Source organism: Drosophila navojoa, chromosome 3 (genome assembly GCF_054131105.1).
Source record: "Drosophila navojoa isolate 15081-1374.11 chromosome 3, UAZ_NAV_1.0, whole genome shotgun sequence".
Lineage (NCBI taxonomy): Eukaryota > Metazoa > Arthropoda > Insecta > Diptera > Drosophilidae > Drosophila > Drosophila navojoa.
Genome location: NC_142891.1, coordinates 22051016 through 22075867, shown reverse-complemented (window position 1 = coordinate 22075867; position 24852 = coordinate 22051016). Strand labels below are relative to the sequence as shown.

Here is a 24852-nt window from a genome sequence, read left to right as displayed (position 1 = left end):
TGCGCCGCGAGCAAATAGTGAAAAGACTCAAACGCCGCTTGCATTTGCAATGAACCGCCGATTGAAGCGTGACCACCGCTGGGCAATTCGATTGCGGTCCCTTTGACACTCATTAGCTCGGCCCCGTCGATTGTGTAATTGCCACGTTGGTCCAAGCATTCAGTCGAAATTATTACTTAAACCAATATGCAGAGCTTCGTTTTCTTTAATTAAATTCAAGGAACTCTTGGCGCTTCGAATCAAGAACGCCCAAAAGTATGCAGCGAATATTGTTGGTCTATGCTCAAGTCAAATGAGAGTCGAAGGCAGTGTGAGTGTGTGTGTGTGTGAGTGTGGCTGTGACTATGATTCTGGAGCTGAGACTGACTCTGAGTCTGATATTACTCAGTGAATGAGTCTGAGTATAAGTTTGATTATATGAATGCGTCTGAGTCTGAGAATGAGTCTGATGCTGAGGTTGAGTATAAATCTGCGTCTGACTTCAAGTCTGAGTGCGTCATACTCTCTGACTCTTTAGTATGTGTGTGTGTATACATTTGTGTGTGAGTGTCTGCATGAGTCTGTGTGCCTTGGTGTGTTTATGTTGTCCAACAATAAATAATAATGACCGAGTGCTTGGCCGTAAAGTGCAGTGAAGCACGAAGCAAACTATTTTTAATAAATATATTATTTGCCTTCATTTATGAGGGGCTATCCCTAATGCTCATATGCGAAGCGAACAGTCCAGCTCACGCTTCAGAGTATTATACATAGTTTCATTTGGCTTTTTCTTTTTTGGCAAGCCTCACAGCTGGGCCGGCTTAGCCTCATTTCTATCTCTTTCTATCTGCCTTTTGTAGTTTCAGAGCATTCTCGCCTCTGTTGCAGCAGCCTTGACCCAGAAAAGTGGCTGCAGACTTAGCCTTGCGGCCAGAGCCAGCCCAGCACGAGAAGTGGCCATAAATAGCAGGCGTTGATTAGTGAGTGCAAGCGCTATTTAATTGACTTTAAAATATAAATGAAGAGCAATGACTAGGCCAAGACATAGCTGAACTAATGAGACAGCTAAAAATAAATTGATTCATAATGAACGCAATGAGAAGAGAGAAAGAGTGAGGAAATGAATGGTTTAGTAAATAAACTACATATGTAAGCTACATATAGGAACTCGACTCGATAGTTAGGATCTGGATCTATATTAAAAAATATTAGATAAACTTCTACTTCTCACTTGCTTCAACATTCACCCAGTTGTTACCGGGGAAAATGCTGAAAATTAAATCAGTTTCTCGCAGTCAGCGCCGTGCGTGTTCTTGCAATTAATACGAGTGGCTGTTGAATATTTACTTTCGCACGCGTTGACCGGACCGAGCCAGCAAGCAAGATTGGTCAGTCACACAGTCAGTCAGACAGTCAGTTCAGTTCAGCTCACTTCGGTTTGGAGATATCCAGTGAAAACAATTACCTTGTTGCAGCAGACACAGATGTGCGTGTGTGCGTGTCTCTCTCTCACTCTTTCTCCCTCCCTCTCTCGCACTCTATCTCTTGGTAGCAATTATAAGTTGTTCGTGTCTGTTAATTAAATGTGTCAAGTGAAGGCATTTAATAAGCTTCACTTATTTACAAAGAAACGACATGGCGCATACGCAGCGTGGTACCAACTGTGCATCGGGCATATCCTTAAATAAATTTACGCAGCCCCCATGAATACTGCTTAAGTGTCACATTAATTTCATTGCCCTACGATTACATAAATATTGAAGTATTGGAAAACTTGGGCATATAGAAATCAATAGTAATGGTAGAAAATATATTGTAGAAAATATAGGATGCGTACCAGTATAGAAGAAAGTCTATTTAAATGTTTGATTGAATATTTTAATTAAATTTTGTTTAGGCACTTAATAATTATAAAATATTTTTTTAATTAAATATGTACAGTGCTTTAGGGCTGTATTAAGTTTATATTATATTTAATTTATATTTATGTTAATAAATTTTTTTTTGGGTATTTAATAATAAACACATCTATTTTTTAAACAGCTCAATTTCTAATTATTAAAATAATCAGATTCAAATATTATGTTTGAGAATGAGTGTAGATTTAATTAAAGCAGTTTAAGTATAAATTTAAAAATATATATCTTTCAATCTGTTTATATATCCAATATTAAATAAATAAATAAGATTAATTAATAAAATAAATAATCAAAAATATTTTTATCCAAACAAAATTGATTCCTTCTATATTTCTGTTTCATACCATAGTTCTTATCCTATCTCAACGGCTGATTCTTAAGCTTATTCCATGCATCTGAATACGTCACATCCTTGTTTCCTTCACTTTAGCTCACTCGCAGTTCGTCCTGGCTGCGTTGCTCCGGCTTTGGTCGAAAATATTTCACTTTGTCGCTTCCAGTATTAATTAATTGGATCACATGCTCAGGCGGACAGTGTGTACATACTTTTCGGTCCTTTTGTTATTTATTCAAGTGCGATATTTCACGCCATTTGAGACTGCAGTGTTTGTGTGCTCTGCCAGGCTGCACACATCAAGTGCCCTTGAAACGCGGCAAGAGAGGCAAACAATGCTAATTAGACGGCAGAGCAAAGCGGATAATGCGTGTTAATCAGCTCCAAATTGGGTGAGAGAAATCAAGGCGCGCAATGGCCCAGCCGCGAGTTCCGGCGCCTCTGCCTTGCCATTTACCTGAATGAGTGGAGTGGAATAGTTTTGAATCTGTGGGTTCATTTGACAGTTAAGCAAGCAGCATTAATTTGCAGCCGACTCGCGGCTTTGAGTCTCTCAGAAATGATGGGAGCAGGCGCTGAATTGGCGGCGACGCACGAAAGCAACAACAAACATGCATGTAAGTATGTATGTACATGCATGCACATACATGCAGACATATGTGTTGCTAAAAACCTAAAGTACTTCTTAACAGTCTTCATGGGTGACTATTTATCTGCCTGTCTGCGAATGGTGTTTGAAAAGTTGTACAGAAATTGTTAAGATAATAGATAAGAATAATTATATACATCAGTAAAATATACTTTAAAATATAAATTAAAAAAAAATTAAATTTTGAATAATAACTGACTATAGGTAAATCTCATCCATAATTTATTTTAAGGGAAGCCAAAGTAAAACTAAGCGAAAATATAATTAATATTTTTATAAAAATTAAATACTTTTGGGTATATTTTATATTCAAAGTTTGCTACAAAAATATATAATACAAGTTAATTCCCAAAAATATTAAATCTGACCTGAGAGTTTTCGATTATTTTTTTCAAAAAGCAACTTCAGGATCGCACCTCGCACTTATGCAGCTGTTGCATTCTAAATATTTGCATACATGTTGCAAAATTAGTTAAATAAGCATTTACCGTTGTTTTAATGTAAGTGCTTGTGTGCTGCCGCTGCTGCTGTTGTTGTTGATGTTGTTGTTGGCGTTGTTGTTGTTGTTGTCGCGCCTCGTTTAGGCAACATTTGTATTACTTTTAATGTTTGCCTCCCACGCGTCCGCAACTATTAACAAAAAGGTAATTTTACCTGCAAATTGACATAGAAGACAACAAGGTAAAAGTTTTCTAGTAGGTTTGCTTTTTCACACACAGATACACAGACACACACACACGCACACGCACATAGCCACGCACACAGGCGCGCGAATTTATGTAAATGGAAATTGCATTGCATAAGCTGAGCTCCCGTCGAGCTGCCGTCGGTTGACAACGTTACGTATACGCAACGTGAATGTGCAGCAGTGGAAAGCGAAGCGAATACCGAAAACCATTTTGCACGTAGTATTAGCGCGCTGCTTTCATTATTTGTGCCATCTTTTAGGCAACGCCATTACGCCAGCTGGCAGCCATATTGCCGCCTAGGCTCAACTCCCGTTCCATGGGGAGCCCCCATTTCGGTGGGTTTACCAGGGATCGTGGAGGCTGCTGGCAGAGGGCGGGACGCTGCCACTTTGCCTGTAGTTTTTGGTATTTTCTTTATAGGTTTCTTGTGCTTTAGCGCCATTGCAAGCGTTAAACTGCTCAAGATGGTTTCCATATCCCTCCCCATTATGCATATGTATATGCGAGCCTCGGGGCGTTAATTGGAAGGGTTTTTGCTTGCCAAAGTAATTGCCGTTAGCACATGCGAGAGCTCAGAGGCACTAAGCACTTTAAATGTTCTAAGACAAACACGCCCAAGACCTTAAAGCAAGCTTAATTGCTTATGAAAGCGATGTAGCCGACGTAACTAAGCAACAAGATGAGCCAAAATGAGAATTATCTGCAAAATTTACTGATCCAATGGAAATTGCCAAAAAGAATTCTTTATGCAAGCAAAAAAAGAAAATTGAATCTAAATCCATTTTAAAAGATAAACAAAAATATTTAATTAAATGTGTTCAGCTTTTACAGATTTATAAAAGTGAAGAGGAAGAAGGCTTAAAAATTCCCTTAGATTTAATTCTTTGAAATAATATATTATGGACTTAAGTATATCGAAGAATTAACAAAGTTTTAAAATGATTATAAATTTATTGTACATAAAATAAGCAAAACATATTTATTGATTTATTAAATAAAAATAAAAATTTTAATTATGTAAAAAAAAAATTAAGTATATTAAAGAGAAATATATACGTAAATAAAAAATATATATCTGTAAATAAACGAAAAATAAAGTTAATTAAAACATAGAAATATAAAAAAAATTGTATATAAAAATCTTGAGAAACTCCTAGCAACTGTGATATAAAACAATAATTAAAAGATTTCATGCCTCACATAAGTTTGTTTCAATTATATTGTATAAAACTATCTCACACAGATTTTTTTTGTTTCACCCTCTAAACACTTAATCTAGTCGCTTCAAGTTTTCAACATCAAAGAACAGCTAAATTCAACAACTCTTTTTAGCTGCAGTCGAAGAAAAAACCAATTACGAAAGTAATTCATAAAATGTGCTCAGATATGCACTGCTAATTATGAGCTGAGGAAGCGAAGAGGCCAGTGTGAGAGGGGTGGGACAGGCACTTAATAAGCTGTCGGCTGGCTGCTGACCAGTTGCAGTTGCTGTTCCCATGCAACTCGAGTGTATGACAACTGTCCATGGCTGACAGTATCAAATATACAAGTAAATTGCTTCATTTTCGAATTTCTGTCATAGTCGACGTGCCGGCCAGCCAGCCGTCCGACCGTCTGTCTCGCTGTCCTTATGTCTGTTTCCTCTTCTCTGCTCATATGTTTGGAAATCTATTCGTGCCACGAATTTCATTTTCAACTTGGCAGCTGCAATGTTTGCTTTTGTTGCTGCTGCGACGTGCGACGGCTGCCATGCAACTTATTAAAAATGTCTGCAGCAGCAAGCAGAGCAAAAAGAAATTGAGCAAGTGCAACGCAACAGCAAAGCCAAAAAGGAAAAAAAAGACGAAAAGAAAATTATTTGCCGCAAAACTTGCAACGAGCTGAGTTGACAATGGGATGACAACGAGCAGTTTATACTTTTACCAGCAGGAAGAGTGCAATGTCGTGCTTTATAATTGTTCAGGGCGAGAGAGACAGAAAGAGAAAGATAGAGAGGGAGAGAGAGAGAGAGCGCGCAAGAGAGAGAAAGTCCTAAATGAAATTGCTTTGATTTTCCGACATTAAATTTTGCCACACACCAATTTAATTGTCTTGCGACATCATCATTATCATTATCATCATTATCACCATTCCACCTGCTGCTGTTGCTGCTGCTCTGTAATTATTTGCAATGGCTTTTGGCCTTTTACTGTGAGCCGGCTCAAAGTGCACTCAGAGACTTTCGTCTCGTAATCGAATGCGTAAATCGATGTTACGTCGAGTCCTTAAGTCCTTTCATTTATTTGCAGACTGATGAAAACCGCACATTCGACTCACAATTCAATTTGCCGGCAGCTGATGTTTGTATACTCTTTCCGGTGAACGTATCAGCTATGTGAGGCAGCAGAGCGAGAAAAGAGAGAGTGAGAGGGGGGAAAGCTGACGGAGATCAAATGAGAACAGTAGTATATGAAATTGTAATATAACAGAGCTGTTTGCTGATATAGTGGAGTTTTCAGAAAGCTATTGTGGCTGGGATGGCAGTGTTTGAAGCAGTTCAGCTTAAGATCACTGGGGTTAGGCAATGTCACATTGAAGCCTTGTGATGAGCTCTTGTATGAAGTAGAGATTATATACGTTCTCGGAGAAGGTTATTTATAGAGTACCATATCATATGATCATGGCAGTCAATGCAAAAAACGAGGAACTTTCAAGATTTTCTCTTAATCTCTTACTCATCTGATACTTATACTCTCTACCTCTAACTCCTCTTCCAACACTTTATCAATAAGCTGTCCAAAAGAGAGCATCGAGTCTTCACCAAGCCCATTATTAGCTTCACTCTGTTATTCCTGGCTTCACTCTTTCGTCTTGCTTGTTTCGCGCATATGTGCGTGCTTTTTGCGCTATCGCGGGAACTGAAAACGTGTCTTGACGTATTCCTTGCGAGCCCTCAGCCTCGTTCTGCATTGTTACAGACAATTGAGCATATCGAGGGCTCTCCTCGGCGTCTGCCGATGGGCTGGACGATAGGGCAGGCAGCCAAGTGGCCAAAAGAGCTTTTTAATGCGGCTACTTGCATCGGCCAACAGCCGGTTTCAGTGTCAGTGTCAGGGCCAGACCAGAGCCAGGCCATGCACAAGTGAAAAGGGGTGCGGGGCGGGTGGTGGCACCCAGGTGTGGCACCGCTTAATGAATGAAAATTATACGTCTTGAGTAGCTGCTTGCTGCTGTCTCTGTAGTATCACAGATTTACGCTTAACGACATTTGAACAGGTTATTTATTGACTTTGCCGGCTACTACGAGCTCTCCTACTCGCTTGGCGCGGCCAACGCAAAACAACTTTATAATTAAAGCATCAAGTGCGGACAAAGCTGACAAACTTATTAGACATATCGCGTGGCAATAAAAATATGAAATTTATATAGAAAGAAATCCAATTACAGAAAGGCAAAGCAACGTCGCTTCAATGATTTTTCATAAATATCAGAACAAAGAATCAAAAGCAAATTATTAATAAATGGTCAAACTAACGATAATTTTATTTGGAATTGACTGTAAGTCGGTTTCAGATCAAATAAATTTTCTATTGTAATTTATTGATTTATTTATTTTTATTTATTTATTTTCTTTAAATGAGTGCAAGAGCTTTACGATAGATTGGATAATGAAATAAATTTTATCATATTATTATGTAAGTTTACTGAATAACTGTTAGTAATTTTTATATTTTTTAAATATATAATATATTTTATATATTTTGTATATTTTTTAAAGCAATAAACTCAAAATTTTCGATAAATTTGTTTGTGATATCTTTATATATATATATATATATATATATATATATATATATATATATATATATATATATATATATATATATATATATATATATATATATATATATATATATATATATATTATATATATATATTTATATATTATATAATGATATAATCTTGGCAATCATATTACTATTAATTATAATCAAGTGAAAATTTTACACAAAAGTAATTTAGTGTTTAAAGAAATATTCAACATATTTATATTTATACATGCATATGTAATGTTCCCGATCTTTATGACCTTCTTCAGTTGAGTACTTTTAATACTGCTTGTAAAGCAAACACACACTTTCAGAATTTCATCAAGTATTATTTAAGCAACATAAATTTTGCTGAGAAATTTCGCGACATTCACAATAAATACAGACTAAAAACTTTGCTGGTTGCTGAAAGTACACTGACAATAACTGATGCACTGACAGCAGACAGTTTTGTTGTCGAGCAACTTGCTCAAAACTCACATGCCGCACAACATATGTAGCGTATTAACAATGGGAGAAGGGAGCCCGGCTTGACAGCAAGATAGAACACATACATACTTGAGCAACATGTCCAAGCGACAGACAGCACGAAGGGAGAAGAGCTCAACGACCAACCAACGAGCAGGTGTTCCAACTTATTCATTAAAACAAAAGGAAACAGACAGCCAGACGGACGACAGAAACGAGGGGCGAGGGGCGAGGGACGAGGGATGGGGCAGGCAGCAGCAGCCCAAGTCAGTTAGAACTTTTGGCCGGGTGCTGCCTCTGCTGGTTAAGATTGTGGTCGACACGCAATTGCCGCAATTTCAACTTGAATGCGCTCCACACACTGGCGCTGGCACAGACAACAGACGACAGTCAGGCAATGCAGCAAGGCGCTTAGAGGCTGAGCCCCTCCTTTGGCGCCGCCCCCTTCCTACAGCTAACATCCGCCGCAGTTCATCCTGGCAAAGAACGCGCCAAGTGCCGCAGCGTCAATTGGAAACCGAATCCGGTTTTTGGGTGCTTGTGCGTTAACTTTCCATGCCCGGTAGCGCTGATTGCTAAGACAACGGCCGACCAATTCATTCAATGCCAGCTGCCACGCTGCCTCCAGAACCTGAATTGCGCCTCCTTCTCTCCAGCCACTCCAGCCACAGTTGTTTTTATTTTTTGGTTTTGTTTTACTTTTGCATACGATTTGTGCCGCCTCTGCGGGCGATTCCTGTTCGATTTATCATGGCCTAAGTTATGATCGGCTAAGTGCCGGCATTTAGTGCTCCCAGTTTGATGGCCGTAATAAATTGTTCCCACGACAACTCTAATTATGGTCGAGTTTTCAAATAGTTGAGCTGCTGCCTGGATACAAATTGCGCTTACTTAAGGCATCAAAGACTCTTGAATCTAATCAGAACTCTAAAAGCTTGTTTATACATGAAGATTAAAAGTAGTCAAAAATAAAATATATATAGAAATACAGATACAGATACAGATACAGATACAGATACAGATACAGATACAGATACAGATACAGATACAGATACAGATACAGATACAGATACAGATACAGATACAGATACAGATACAGATACAGATACAGATACAGATACAGATACAGATACAGATACAGATACAGATACAGATACAGATACAGATACAGATACAGATACAGATACAGATACAGATACAGATACAGATACAGATACAGATACAGATACAGATACAGATACAGATACAGATACAGATACAGATACAGATACAGATACAGATACAGATACAGATACAGATACAGATACAGATACAGATACAGATACAGATACAGATACAGATACAGATACAGATACAGATACAGATACAGATACAGATACAGATACAGATACAGATACAGATACAGATACAGACAGCTATAAATCATAATTCCAATAAGCAACTTCAAGCACATAAAAATAAGATCTTTATCGTTTTACTGAAGATTTATAAACTCAACCTGTCTATAAAATTGATATTTTATTAATCGCACCTCAGTTGGTATGTAGACGCACTGTGCATAATAAGTTCTTATTTATAGTTTATTTATTGGCAACACATAATCGCAGGTAAATTATCATAAGTTTTATAAAGATTGAATAATAAAAATCTTTTAAAATCTTCATATTCCTAAAATTAAACCACAAAATTATGAATCGAAATTGAAAAAAAAAAAGGGAAATAGTTGCCATATACCAGAACGGAAGCAACCAGCTTAGAGCTCTTCGAAACGTAGTTAGGGTTCAGAACGAGGCCATAAATATTGTTCATTTGTAAATAAATGGTGAAAAAAGTAGAAAAAAAAAAATAGTAATGAAAAGAAACGCAAATAGAAAACGCGAAGCGCTCAGCATATAAAACATTGTCCAGTTGTCCCACTGTTCGGTTCCAGTTTGGACATAGCTGCGCCTCGGTCATTTCCTAGACAAACATGAACATGGGCCGCCCCACGAGTTAGCTATGAGTGTGTCTATATGTCTGTGTATGTGTGTGTGCGTTTGTTTTAGTACAGTATCATCTTCCGGTCACTTTGTCATTTCTCCACAACATATTTCAAACAGTTACGACCAGACAAGTGGCCGCTGCGCGTGGCCAGACCGTTGCACCCAGGAACTACACAAACTACACTATAACAAGAGCTGGAATTATTGAAAAACAAGAAAAAGAAAGAGATAGAAAGAAAGCATAGGCATGAGACCCACAAACGGATGTGCTATAGACAAAGTCGATTGGTTTCTTGCTTCTCTTTATCAGTTTCTTCTTCGAGCTTGTTTATGTTGTCGCCAAGTGTAGCTAAAAAAAACAGTTCTTAGCAATAATTACATGTATCTATATAAGTATATGTATATGTAACTTTATATATTTCTGTATAACTATCAAAGCATTTGTTAATTGGCGAGGCGTGCGTCACCAATCTAAGTTCTATATGCTAAAAATGGAAATTCATCGTCCAAATACGAGCTGGTATGATTGATTAACAATGAATAATATTATTAATTCAATTCGAAAACCTCAATTGCCAGTTCTTAGTTCTTAAGCGGCTTAAGTACGATTTTTATTCATATTATTAATATACATATATTGTATATATATTGTGCCATGTCAATTGATAAAGCGATAACATACCTGAGCGAAAGCTAAAATCTCATCCCCCTTGGATGTAACAACTCCACAAAGAGCAGAGTGTCAATATTTTAATTTGAGCATCGAGCTGGCTTTGCAGCTGAGCTCAGACTTTGGAGGAGCTGAGAAAACAAGTTCTCTTCATAATGCCCATGTAGCTCCAACTGAACAGCTTTTAGTTTTAGGACTTGTAAATTTGCCTAATTCGATGTAAGTTAAAAAAAAAACCAAAAGCAGCAAAATCAAATGCAAATAAAAACTGGTTTTTAGAAATTATTTCAGACTCGACAAGATGGTTCTTAAGTGGTGTCCTTCCAAGAATGAAGAAGTCAATCCCTTCTACATTGGCCCATATCCTGACAAATCATGCGGATCATGTCCGTATGGTGAATTTTCAGGATTTGTGCCATGCGGCTGGCCCGATCGCTGCAAGGGCATGGCTGAAAGAAACCGATGCTGCGTTACGAAAGAGGCCGCGTCTACGAAGAGCGTGAAATAGGGCTTCAATGGGCAAATTTATTCGAAATTACCAAACACGTACATAATAAAGCCGAAGACATTCAGTGGCAATTTATTTGAGTCGGTTTTTTTTACATGACACATATGGCATGCCATGGCATTTGCTCGACAATTCTTCTAAAATAATCATATATTATTAACACCGCGAAGATTATATATATTTATGTATATATAGATTTACATATAAGCTAATAAGAATCCAGTGTCTACTCTGTGCTTCATGTTTTCAAATTTTGTTTTATTATGAATTGTAAAAATGTTTTTTTCTCAACTTGTTTTTTTTTTATTCTTACAATATTTAACTCTGCCGATTTCTTTCAGTGCATATTGCTGTGTATAGATTTAGTAAGCGCGCTAAGAAGACAAAGCGTCAAAGCGACACAGCGGATCAGAATTGCCACTTTAGCCGCAGCGAACTATCGCCAAAGCAGTCACACACAGTCACACACCAACATACACACACACAGGCAGAGGCAGACCAACGCACCAGCACACTCAGCACACATAAAGTAAGCCGAGCTGCGCCCCACAACGTGCCGCACAATGGGGCACACGCTGCCCAGTGGCCGCCACTTAAAAGCAGTGCGTTCGGTTGCACAAAGTGTCAAGTGAGGGGCGGGGGCAAGCCGAGGGGGAGCAGCCAGACGCCTACGCCAGAGTGCGTCGCTTGCCCCGCACCAGCCGTGCTAGCCGCAGCGTGCTGTGTCGCAACGCGCTTCGAATATGAATTACACAGAGAACGCACACGACTTTGACGCGAGGCAGAAGCAGCAAAGGCAGCAGCAAAAGCAGCAGCGGCAGCAGCAGCAAGCGCTGCTTAACGTTTGATGTCTGCTGTTTTTTTGTTTTTGAACTTTGTGAGCGATCAGAGCTGATGATGACATGATTAACATGCTGCAAGGTGCACTCTTGCGGGCGGACAAACACTCCAGCGGACAAGTTGCTTCCGCACCGCATACTGGAGCGTTGCTCATTGGGCTGACTTGATTGATTGATTAATTGACAAAGGCAACTGCCGTTATACACCAATTATGTTTGTGAAAGTATTGAAATTTGCATATCTAATGCCACAATATATACATATATATGTATACGTGCATAGAGCAGCAATTGATGGCATGTCTAGATGAGCGCACTCATATGGGCCAACAGCAGATTCATGCCACTGCGTTGCGTATGTAGTTCATTGTGTTAGTTATGCAAATGTTGCATTTCCGCTTTCGAACAACGGTTCGAATGGCTCCCCAATGCAGCTTAATTATTCATTAATTTCAACTTAAAATTTACAGTATGCATGTTGTTGCTATTGTTGCTATACCCTCCAGATAGCATTGGCATGGGGCATATTTCGTATTCAAAATTGATATACATATAAACACATATAAATGCATTTATCACCAGAACTTAAGCTCTGACATTTGGCAATTGCTCTGAGTACATGTTTTGAGTGCGGTGGGGTATATCCAGTTGGCCATTAAACAAGCTGTGATCTAATATAGTCATGATTGCTGGCATGTCTTTTTTTATGAAAGCTAATGAAAAATAAAATAATAAATTTTTGTTTACTTTCTTTTAATTTTAAGTTTTGATTTTTTATTTATTTTTTTTTTTTTTTTTTGTAATATTTATTTAGGTTGGAAAATTAATTAGAAATAACATCTATTTTTCATAATTTTTATATTATAAATTTTCTATTAATATCAAAATAAACAAGTAAGAAAACTCTAGTCGAGAGTGCTCGACTAGATACTACCCTGAACCAAAATAATAGAAAAGCACATTTAGTATGGTTCAAATTTCAATTTCGATGTATTTAAAAATATAAATTAAATAGAAAACTCATTTAATTAAATAAATAAAAATTTTGAAACAATTAAAAGAGATAATTCCGACACGCTCCGGGTTTGAGCCCGAGACCTTGTGATCAAGCGCCGCGCTTGTGCAAGAACAACCAAACTAATAAAAATGTTAAAATTTCAATTTCGATTTTTGAAAAAATATAAGAGAAATTTAATCACAAATATATAAAAGTTTTGAAGCAATTAAAAGAAAACTACAATACGCCCAGCAGGATTTGAACCGGGGACCTCGCGATCGAGCGCCGCGCCCTCTACCATGACGCCACTCCTCTGTTCTCATTTGCAATGTCAAAGCTGAAATAGATTCACTGATGCAACGCCATCTAGCAGAACTAAACGAAACTAACTGCTGATGTGATTCAAAGAATGTGCTAGAAGATGTTTGAATGTATGTGTGCACACGTATTGGAAAACTGCTGTTGCTGCAGCACGTGCGTTTGTTAATTGGCCAAACATTTTGTTATTTTTTAACGTCGATTGACTAAACCGAATTTAATGAAACTTTCAGCATATGATCTACATATTCTATTGAATATTTGGCATTTAAAAGAAAACATCAAATCAAATCATTCACAATTAGCTATACTAGAATCTGACCTTCACTGGGGATTCTGGTGAATTTGGAGCCGGTATCCAAAATATAACAAAAACCGAAATTGTATAAAATGCATTGGAATATATTTTTAAAATTTGGAGACTATAGCTCTAAAAATGTAGGAGATATAAATTTATAACCTATTGCGCTTGGGTTGCGCTGCAGTGTTGGCAATATTATGAGAACTTATTTGTTGAATAATTTAATTTCTAGACGTACGATCGTAATGAAACTTACAGAACGTAATCATGATGTTTAAATGTATGTGCATACCGAAGCACAAGTCTCTAGTATTTGATATACGACTTTTACAGAGATGAGGGTGAGGGGGTGGATTTAAGGGTGGGGGGTAAATTTTAACAAAAACCGAAATTGTCTAAAATACATCTTAATATACATTTTAAATTTGGAGACTCTAGCTTGAAAGATGTAAGAGATATAATTATTTAAGTGATCTACGATAAGGTTTTTTATCGATAAAAAACTATCGGAATGAGTTATCGTTTTTTAGTGAAAAACTCGATATGCGCGCTGTTTTTACGGACATTTTAAAAAAAAGTTGAAGTCTCTAGCTCTTATATCTTCTGAAATCGACGCGTTCAAACATACGGACGGACGGACGGACGGACGGACGGACGGACGGACAGACAGACGGACAGGGCTAAATCGACTCAGCTCGTCGCCCTGATCAAGAATATATATACTTTGTGGGGTCTGCCACGCCTCATTCTGCCTGTTACATACATTTTAACAAAACCATTATACCCTGATTTCCCATTTTCAATGGGTTCAGGGTATAAAAATATCAAGAATATTATCGAATCATATTATACTCAATATACTTTTTTTATTTTTATTTTTATTTTATTTTATTTTATTTTATTTTATTTTATTTGATTTTAAATTAGGAACATATAAAACAAGTAAGAAAGCTCTAGTCGAGACAGCTCGACTACGAGATCCCCTGAACCCTACAAGCAGCTGATATTTCAATAATAATTAGCAAACACACACACACACACGCATACAAACAAACACACGCACACACACGCATACAAACAAACACACGCATATACACACACTCACATATACAGGCGATTGCGCTTGGGTTGCGCTGCAGTGTTGGCAATATGACAACTTATTTGTTGAATAATTTAATTTCTAGACGTACGATCGTAATGAAATTTTAGAACGTAATCATAATGTTAAAATGTATGTGTATACCAAATCACAAGTCTCTAGTATTTGATATACGACTTTTACAAAGATGAGGTGGAGGGGGTGGATTTAGGGGTGGGGGGTAAATTTTAACAAAAACCGAAATTGTATAAAATATATCTTTATATACATTTTAAATTTGGAGACTCTAGCTTGAAAGATGTAGGAGATATAATTTTTTAAGTGATCTTCGATAAGGTTTTTTATCGATAAAAAAGTATCGGAATGAGTTATCGTTTTTTAGTGATAAACTCGATATCCGCGTGATATATACGGACATTTAAAAAAAAAGTTGAAGTCTCTAGCTCTTATATCTTCTGAAATCGACGCGTTCATACATACGGACGGACGGACGGACGGACGGACGGACGGACGGACGGACGGACGGACGGACGGACAGACAGACGGACAGGGCCAAATCGACTCAGCTTGTCGCCCTGATCAAGAATATATATACTTTGTGGGGTCTGCCACGCCTCCTTCTGCCTGTTACATACTTTTAACAAAACCATTATACCCTGATTTCCCATTTTCAATGGATTCAGGGTATAAAAATATTTTAAGAAATCTCTTATAATTTTAGTTGATAAACATAAAATAAAATTGTTTACCCTTAATTTCTTTAGAATATTTATATGTAAAATTTTTATATAAGAGAAAGATTTGTCTCACAGCTTTATTTTTCGCTCATCTCACTCTAGTGCAGGGTATTTCGAGTCTCAGCTTAAATAATTTGATGGTTCATGCCATTTATTGGCTGGTCAGTATCTGCCGCCGGGGAGTGGCTTTGCACATCTGCAGGCTTTTGTCACCATAAATGAAGTGTTGCCCGATTATGAAATAATTATACGCATTGTGTTGGCATCCGCAAAGCAGAAATAGAGAAAGAGAGAGGGAGGGAGAGAGAGAGAGCGAGAGAGAGAGAGAGAGAGCGAGAGAGAGAGAGGCAGATGAGGTCCCAGAAGCTTATCGAGCTATTGTGATTGGGTCAATGTGTCTGCAGTGCAGCTATTAAAATCTGACTTTAGTATGCCATGAGTGCGCTGTCATTTGAGTACACTTTCAGCCATGTCAAGTGAATGGGAAATCTATTCACTCCACACTCACAACACGAAACACAACATACAACAACCCAAAAACCAACAATAGCACAAAGCTGCTTCGATAATCTCTGAAGGTAAGTCTGAAATGCGTTAACGTATGCAAGATTTTGATCGATAATGGTTGGCTTGGATTTCAGGGAACGCCGCCACAATGGTTATTATGTTCAATCCTGGTTACATTGGGCCCAATCCGCCCTGCTGCGACACGGACTGCACATGCGAGAACAATTGCCCGAATACCGAGTGTGGCCCATGTCCCGGACCGAATGCACCTTGTGGCGGCTGTTCCCCGGCAGCTGAGAAGACCCAAATGCCGCCGAACAGAGGTTATGCAGTTACCAACGACAACAAAACTGAGCCCCCAATGCCAATGTCAAATTCACGGAACCTTGAACCTTTTTAGCTCTAGACACTCCTCAAGGAGCAAAATTCAAACATCAAGTTGGCTTTGCAGCTGAGCTGCTGCTTGGGAGGAGCTGAGAAATCAGTTTTTGTTCAGAACACTAATGTAGCTCCAACTGAACAGCTTTTACTTTTAGGCATTTTAAATTTGCCCAAACTGAAGTAAGTAAAAAATAAACGAAAATACCAAAGTTGACATCGAACTAACCGATAACTTCTAGAATCTATTCCAGCTCTTACTACATACTCGGCAATATGCCTCGCAAGCAATGTGCCCCCAAGAGTGAGTACATGAATCCCTTCTACGTTGGCCCCTATCCTGACCAATCATGTGGACCCTGTCCGTTTGGTATATTTTCGGGCTTTGTGCCGTGCGGCTGGCCCGATCGCTGCAAGGGCAACAATGACGAAAGACAGCGATGCTGCGTTCCAAAAGAGGCCGAAACTACCAAGAGCATGAAATAGGTTTTCACTGGGCATATTTATACGAAATTGCTCAACATACAATAAAGCAGAAGACGTTCAGAACTAAATTGCGAGTTTTATTTATTTGTTACTTCCTTGTTATATGGTTACTTGTTATATGGGAATATAGGCTATTGCAATAGAAATTGCTAACCAAGCCTGGTTGAGATTTCGTGGGTAGTTGATACCAAGAAGGAATATAATAGAATTTTATGGATTTTTGTGTTTTGTTAAATGTTTTTTAAACTAGATCAAGTCGGCGCTGCTCTCGCTCATCTATATACAAATATATATTCGTATTCTCACAATCGTTTGGCTGTTAATGAACAATGTATTGAGCTTAAATTTGGATTAGGTTTAAAAGCGTTTGGTCCAGATTTCGCCGTTCATCATCGAAATTTTTATTAGAGCGAAAAAAAAAAAAAAAAATTCATAATGCGGGCTGTGCGTAGCGCCATTGGAGAGGCTCATGAGTCGCTGTCGCTGGTCCAAATTGAAGAAGGACCCACCATGAGTGCTGAGTCCATGGAGGATGCACTGATACGGATATGGTTGAAGCTCTGCTTTCTGTTTGGCGAGTTTATCGCAGTGATGATGCACTTTGGCGGCCAAAAATCACCATAAGAAAAGGACGAAACACAAGTCGAAATCGAATATGCGTCGGATGAAGATGAACAATCGTTTTGACTTCACAATCAAAAAGTGTTCGATATTTTGGCTCTGTTAACAAAATTTCTAGTTCCAGGCAATGTTTGGCTATTTGGCTCTGTTGGCCCGCAGATAATAAAGAAGAAACGCGTTCCGCCATGGAGACTGCCCACAAATGTATTGGGGCGATGAGTGTGATTGCATTATTTGTTATACTGACGCAAATGACGACGCAGGTGGTCGCCAATACCACGCCCCAATTGAGTCAGTTTATCAGTGATCGCACAACGTTCGTGGATCGTATTTCGCACCCGCGTAGCATCCACTTAATGGATAATGAACAGTTCCGTAATGCATGTGCTACTGTGAAGAAAACTGGTCGTCGTCTGTATAATATCTTGGAAATGTATGCCTCTACCAGTGCTTGATGAGTTACCCATGACAGTCTATGAGTGTGCACGATAGCCGCAAGGGAGTGGTCCGACTACAAGCATAAGGATTGAGCAGACTCGACTTGAGCCGCTGTGGATCAAAAACCACCAACTGACTGCAACTGCAGCTGAGAGAACAAGCACAAACGCAGCGTGTAAATCGATGAATCTAATATATGTAAGCATATATATAGAGTATATATATATATACATATAGATATTCTCGATCGAAGCATGCACAGTTTGTAAAGCAAAGTTGGCTACGATTTTGTTCTCTGAATCGAAGCTGGCTTTGCCCTCTCAGCTACGTTTTCAGTTACGTAGTTGGGCTCATTCGGTTTTGATCTTTCGGCTTTGTGAACATAACAAATGAAATAGAAATTTCTTAGAAATTTCATTTGTTCCGGGTGATATTCACACATATTTTTGGCTGCAAAGAAAGCATAATATTGTGAGTATAAAACGTATAAATATATATTTATTATTTTTAATATATGTATATTCATTTTTATCTATTATTTATTTTTTTAGTATTATTCTCAGCTCTCAAGTCAGTCCTGACGTGTGTGCATATATAGAATTTTAATATGTATATCGTTTGCAAATTCGATCCCTTCTATGTTGGACCTTGCCCACCCGGCTGCCTGGTACCAGCAGGAGGCTGTCGTAATTGTCGTAATTGCTGCGGAGGCTGCTGTGGTGGCGGTTGCTGCTAAGCGTTCATTATAGCGAGATTATAGCGAGATTATTTAAGCAAAGTAATACCACCTACTACTACATAATATTTTCATTTAGATGCTAATCTATATTGGATTTGTTTTGCCTCACGCAGCTGCCCTTTTATGCTATCTTTGATGGAGACGCATGTGACAAGTAAACGTAACTCTGGACAAGGCTGAAGATATGTGTGTCTATGTTAACATCTGCCTAAATGTTCAATTTAAATTCTCAGTATTAAATATGTTCTAAATTTATTTCATTCTTGTTTTATTTATGGAACTTTTATGTGGTAGCTGTTGGGTTTTATTTTTGTTGATATATTTTTATATTCGTTTGCTTAAAAAATATGTTGATATAAATTGTATATTAAAAAATTAAATACATTAAATAAAATATAATATACATTTATACAATTTTGTGTACCAAGGGTTCTGGTTGTCCTTAAATCAGGATTTTCAGACATGTTTGGAGATGTTAGCTAAAAAAAAAAAACATAAAAAAAATGAAAAAATCTTTTAGTTTGTTAAAATTAGATTAAAATATTCTCAAAGAATAATAAAGTAAGGATAAAATATAGAGAAGAAAAAAATCAAACTAAATATAATTTTTTTTCTATATATTTCGAAGTGCGAGCGAAAGATAACCCGAACGGTTAACAATTATTTGCAAGCTAAGGTTGTAAGCATTTTTGTCCACTTCATTAAAATCTGCTTCAATTGTTAAAACTCGGTTGACATCACCCGTTTGGTAATGAGATAAAAGTCTGCCATATCTGAAATTATAGTTTTCTGCGATAAATTGGAAGGGGAAGAACAAATAGTACATACGGTTTCAATAACTTCCCATGCCCGAAACCTGTCGCAGCAGGCGAGAATAGATATGAGCAGTAGTGAATCATATTTAGGTAATATTTCTAATCTAGTAGGCTTTGACAAATTCGGCTGCTAGCCTAGCTTCGTCTTACCCAAATATCTTCATTATTTTTTCAAATTTTCAGGTAAGCAGCTCGGCGTACAATGAAAAAATAAAGCAGAGCGCTAGCTGAGGAATTAATAGACACATATCTTCGGCTCACAGGGAATACTTGAGTAAGTCCATATGTAAAATGGGATTTCTGGTTGTTAATAATATATATATATATTTTTTTTTTGTGCAGCTGCGGCGAGTGTATAATTGGTGCCAAGAAGGACTAGCTTTCGTTTCAGTAAGATATACAGGGGAAATGCTTATCGTTTGCAAGTTTGATCCTTTCTATGTTGGGCCCTGCCCGCCTGGCTGCCTTGTACCAGCGGGCAGATGCTGTGGCCCCTGTGGTCCCTGCTGCGGGCCATCCTGTGGTCCTTGCTGTGGTCCGTCCTGTGGTCCTTGCTGCGGCCCATGTGGACCATGCGGCAGTCCGTGTTGCACATCCTGTCCCTGCGGCTGGTAGCTTGCTAAGAAATGACGTGGTATGTTCTGAGCTGGGGAACTCTCAACATGTATTTTGAAGATGTCTTTTTATATAGCCTCCACATGCTGGTTCTAGGAACTCAGGGCTGAAGATATGTATGGATATTAAGCCTCAGGTATTTTGGATCATTAACGACAATAAAACAATAATGTAAAATTACATTCTGCCTTGTGTTCGCCTCCGAGGCTGCTGCAAGATGCTGCCCTTGCTTATGTTGTCCTAGGTAAGGAATTGCGCCACTCAACAGCTGTTCGGCTCGATGCGCCACTGCGCAGCCGCCTCTCGAACCAAGTTGGGCTGGTTGGCAGTGAGGGGAGGCTAGTAACCAAAAAAGAACAAGGGAAAAACATCGAATGTAGAGCATTGTGTCAGGTCAAAGGCTGTGGCATCCACCTGCCTGATGCCTGATGCATGATGCTGTTCTCTGGGACTTGGCCAGCTATGTTTTGTTTTGGCTTAGCGCGATTTATGGCGCGCACACACTTTTGCACCGTGGGTATTCCTGCTCTTGCTCTTTAAGTTAGTCCTTTAAGTATGTGTGTCTCTGTGTGTGTGTGAGTGTGTGTGCGTTTGTGTGTGTGTGCAGGATATTTCACTCTCATTTTGGCATACGCGCGCGGAATTTATTGCGGCAGGTCGGAATTTTCATTGCTTTGCGTGCTTTGTTTGTCGGCTGCCAAGACTTGCCTTCAAATGTCTTACTTCTAGCAGCCACTGTTATATATTTGTATTATTTAAAGCTGGCTAACATTAAATACAAGAATATATAGCTAGACTTAAGAGGTAGCTAGCTGAATGGGGTTAGCTGTATATCGTTTTGTCTAAGTTTCGAATAATGATGAAAAACATATATGGAAATCAATATGTACATATTTCACTCTATTTTTAAAATTAAATTAGTTTTTCTTTCCGCTACAAATAAATACTATGATTTTAAAAATAACATTTTTAGATATATTAAAACTATGTTTTATACATTTATAAAAAAAAGATATGTATTTATTAAATTAAACAATTTGTATAAAATAAACTATAGTCGGTACTTCTTTACAAGTAGAAGCCCTAAACACTCCGAAGAGCTGACAGTCCAATAAATCTACAATCTTCCACTTTTAATGTATTTAAGTTACGCCTAAAATATTAGTAAAATTATCAATTTTCATCGATAGTGAGAAAATACGAATGGTCAATGCTTGATATATTTTAGTATATATAAAAATTAAAATTCAGTTTTTGTAGTTTACGAAATCCCGTCTAATCGATTCGATATGAAGATTAGATGGAAATGCTTTTTAATGCCCGGAACATCTATACTATTAAAAGCCAATAGATTAGCATATAAATATTATAATTTGGCTTTATGGCAAAAGAAATAAGCTTACGCCAAACACATTGCACTCTTTATCTTGGTTACTTCGCGCTCAGCTAAGGCTGCTGCAGAACGTAGAGCAATGCTGCAGTTGTAACCAAATATTTGGTGCGCTGCAGTTGGGCCATGAAACATCCAGTGATGGGTGAGCGTTCTGTTTAACTGTAATTAAATGCCTCCGAGAAACTATATCCATATCCATTCGCATTGGCAAATGAAGCCAATGATCATAAAGAGCGCCAGCCGAAGCAGAAAAAACATAGAATGCACGAAGGTGGCTCGGCTTCACTCGGCGTGGTTCGTTGCGGCTCGGCTCGGCAAAGCAAGGCTCGACTCGCCACTGAGCGAACGAACATGTGCGCTTGCAACTTGTTCGAGCTGGCTCGAGCTTGCGTGACAGTTCTTAACTTTCATTGCATTCGATCCCGGAGTCAGTATTCGCTTAACATTCGCGCTGTGCGGACGTCGTTCGTCAGATCGTTCGCCTCGGCTCAGTTGTCAAGTTGACGTATTCGCGATAACTCGAAGCCTGTCGAATCTACCCAAGCCAGCAAACAGTTCGCCTTTAAGAACTGAATTAAGAATTTCAATTGAGTATTTTGGCTTGTGTATAGTTTGTGTATCAATTACTGTGTTGCTGTTGTTGTCGTGAGCCCTGTGAGCCCTTTGCAAACATATTTCTCATTTATTGTGGAGCCCCGCAACTCATTTGAATATTTTTGCAACAACAGCCAACTAGATTAGTGTGTGTGTGTATGTGTGTGTGCGCGTGTGTGCCATGATTAACAAGCGCCTGCCGAAGGAGGCGTGATGTAAACTGACATTTTTTGTAATTTTTCGATTTACATGCCGTTGCACATTGGGTAAGTTTCGACTAACCCAAATGCATAAATATATATATACATATATAGAGTATTTTTTAAATTTTCTAAGATTGACAAATTAAAATGGAAATTTTGTTTGACTTGGAGTAGAAGGCATTTAAATGAATTCGATTATAAATACAAATAGGCAAATAAATAACATTTTGAAGGTCTGAATATTAACTGAAACTTTAGCAAATTTATTAATTAAATCAATCAAAATTTCAAATATTTTTGTGGTTATATCTTTGAATTCAAAAATAAACAAATAGTTAAATAAATTATTCATAAAGTAGACTTTAAATTAATTAGTTACACATAAAAATAAAATACAATTTTTATTAAGAATCGAATTGAGTTTTAATAACATACTCACAATAGTTGATATATTAAATAAATATCATAACCTATATAAAAAAAATCTTTTAAACTTTCTTTTAATAGCAAAAGCTATGCAGATATCCAAAGCCTTGAATATTTGCTGTCAATTGTCATTTGTCTCTCTCTTATGCGTGCTGAAAGCTTTTGACGGACAGCTCGTATCATCAGATTTACAATAACTGTTAATGAAAGACTCAATCAAACTTATATATATATATATTATATGCCAGCTAATATTTTCTTACCTATTTAGCCGCTCGCATTGATAGCAGCTCAATGGAAAACCTTTAAGCTTTAATCAACTGACACCTGCGCCAATGTCTCAAGTGCGAACAAACCGCAAAACCGATATTTATATATATATAGCGATATATATCACATGTCCGCGTTTCCGCTTGCAGAGGGGCTTCGCTCTGTGGGCTAAACAATCGTCAATTACAGTAAACCGCAAAGTAATTCAGTGACAGAGCCAAATTGCAACTGAAATTATGTGTAGATAAAGTGCGTAAATTTAGCCAATCGGTTTTGAATTCATCGCCTAAGCCAGACGACGCAGCGAGCACAGCTCATAATTTGCCATATCGCCGTGGTCCATAAATTAGCGCGCTTCGAATTCTCGATTCTTGTGCATAAAACAAAATTTTATGAGTTTTTGGACTAGCGCGCGAAATTCGAGCCATAAATTGCTGACAGTTTCGAAATACAAGGACATTATAAAATGCCTCTATATATATATTTATGGGTATATATGTGTGTATATTGGCCAACAGGTTGGCTATACAATGAACATGAAATTGCTTTAGAATATTATATGGTTTAACTTTCTGGCTGCTTACACCTGTGCACACCTGCCGAAAATTTATACACTTATTAAAATTGCTAAACTTGAGCAACTCATTCGTCATGCTGTAGTGCGCCTGGAAAGGGGCTAAAGTTGATGAAGGAACGACGTCTGTTTTTTTTTGGTCAGTTGGGCAGTGGTTGCAGCCCCTTCTCTTAGTCCGTGCTCAGCTGCGACTGCATGTAATTAAAATATTTGGTTTCATATGTAGTACTTCTGCTTATCCCTTTTATTTTGTTGTTTTCACTCTCTCTCCCCGAATTTCGTTTGGTTTCTGGTGCTCTGCGGCCATCATTGCCATCAGCATAAACATTATCAGCAACAGCCCGCCTCATCAGCATTTTCATTGCCTCGCTTTTGCATAATTTTTGGAGGCATAAACTCTCACATAATCCGCAGCCTTGACGACAACTAAAATGGGTAAAAATAGATAAAAAAAATAAAAATAAAATGCAAACATACGCACACACACTCAAACAGAAACCCAAAGTGAGAAAAGTTGTCATCAGACACACACCCACATCCACATCTACACCCACACCCACCCCCACACACGAGCTTGTTTGTATGTGTTAAATGTTTTAAAAATGAAGCGCTGAAAAGTTTGGCGCCCGAATATTACGCATACGCCATGTTGCGCGTTTTGGGCTGCCGCAGCTCGGATTATGTCTTGGGCTTGGCCATATAGTTAATGACATGCAGCTGCCGTTTCACTTGCGGTGGGCTGAGGCCTCGCGTCAACATACTTATGAATTTTAAGGTGATTCGCGTGTCGCCGGGTTAGGCTTAAGCCCATCTCAAGTGTAGAATATTTTGTTGAGCATACGTCGCCAACAGCCAGCAGCCAACAGCCAGCAGTCAACAGCCAACAGCTGTGCGCCGGCTGTGCCAGAAGGGTTGTGCAGCGCATCATAAATCAAATCAATGTTGACTGCAGCTCTGCTCTCGTAATCAAAATCATTTTGAGGTTTTCAACATGCGCTCTCGCTTCCTCTCTCTCCCCCTACACAAAGTAATTAATCATTAAAAGTAATTGGTTTTATGTTTTGATTTGACAGTTGAAAAATTGCAGCTGTGACAATTCAATTCCATTTCCTATTATCTCACTTTTTATTTAATACTTTTTGTCGGTACAAAGTTTTTATTTCACTTTCATATATATGAAAATATGAAAAATGGCAATAACATTTTTTGCTTGATTTGTGTTTGTGTATTTGACTGCAAAATATGCAGTTAAAATATTTACAAAGCAAAAGCTATGCCAACAGTTCAATGAAAAGAGTACTAAGTATTAAGTAAATAAAACGTAAATATTTTATACTAACTAAATATGTTTTGCTCTCAGACATTTGAATATGGCCATTTTGTATACTACATGGGATACAGGAAATTAGTTTGGTTGCTCAATCACAAGCTAAAACTATCACCACATTCAAATTTCACACACTTCCCAAATCTTATATGGAGTTGCGGATCATGA

At 38.0% G+C, this 24852-nt stretch overlaps 3 protein-coding genes and 2 long non-coding RNA genes across 6 annotated transcripts in view; all 5 read left to right on the top strand.

Annotated features, from left to right (window-relative positions):
- LOC149091824 (uncharacterized) overlaps window positions 1-24852 on the top strand; it is a 151611-nt gene that overhangs the window by 49031 nt on the left and 77728 nt on the right. The gene's annotated exons all lie outside the window — the stretch shown is intronic.
- On the top strand, window positions 10590-16737 carry LOC108658784 (uncharacterized). 2 transcript variants are annotated; one of them, XR_016196513.1, is made up of 2 exons: window positions 10590-10718; window positions 10779-11082. XR_016196513.1 is itself a non-coding variant. In XM_089258042.1 (2 exons), the coding sequence occupies exon 2, from the start codon at window positions 16460-16462 to the stop codon at window positions 16667-16669; it is 210 nt and encodes a 69-aa protein (XP_089114168.1). In that variant the 5' UTR covers window positions 10635-10718; window positions 16426-16459; the 3' UTR covers window positions 16670-16737. The 2 variants fall into 2 exon arrangements, 1 of the variants encoding a protein (XP_089114168.1); XM_089258042.1 differs by lacking the exon at window positions 10779-11082 and adding an exon at window positions 16426-16737 and having other exon boundaries at window positions 10635-10718.
- LOC149091825 (uncharacterized) lies at window positions 17992-18718 on the top strand. Its single transcript, XR_016196377.1, has 3 exons — window positions 17992-18212; window positions 18304-18506; window positions 18581-18718. It is a non-coding gene; the product is annotated as an uncharacterized LOC149091825 (long non-coding RNA).
- LOC115563568 (uncharacterized) lies at window positions 19625-20077 on the top strand. Its single transcript, XM_030386822.2, has 2 exons — window positions 19625-19916; window positions 19974-20077. The coding sequence occupies exon 1, from the start codon at window positions 19691-19693 to the stop codon at window positions 19895-19897; it is 207 nt and encodes a 68-aa protein (XP_030242682.1). The 5' UTR covers window positions 19625-19690; the 3' UTR covers window positions 19898-19916; window positions 19974-20077.
- The window catches only part of rdo (leucine-rich repeat domain-containing protein reduced ocelli), a 74197-nt gene continuing 71062 nt past the window's right edge, over window positions 21718-24852 (top strand). The window contains exon 1 of the mRNA XM_089257137.1: window positions 21718-22150. The gene's annotated coding sequence lies outside the window, so the exon portion shown is untranslated. The remainder of the gene's footprint in view (window positions 22151-24852) is intronic.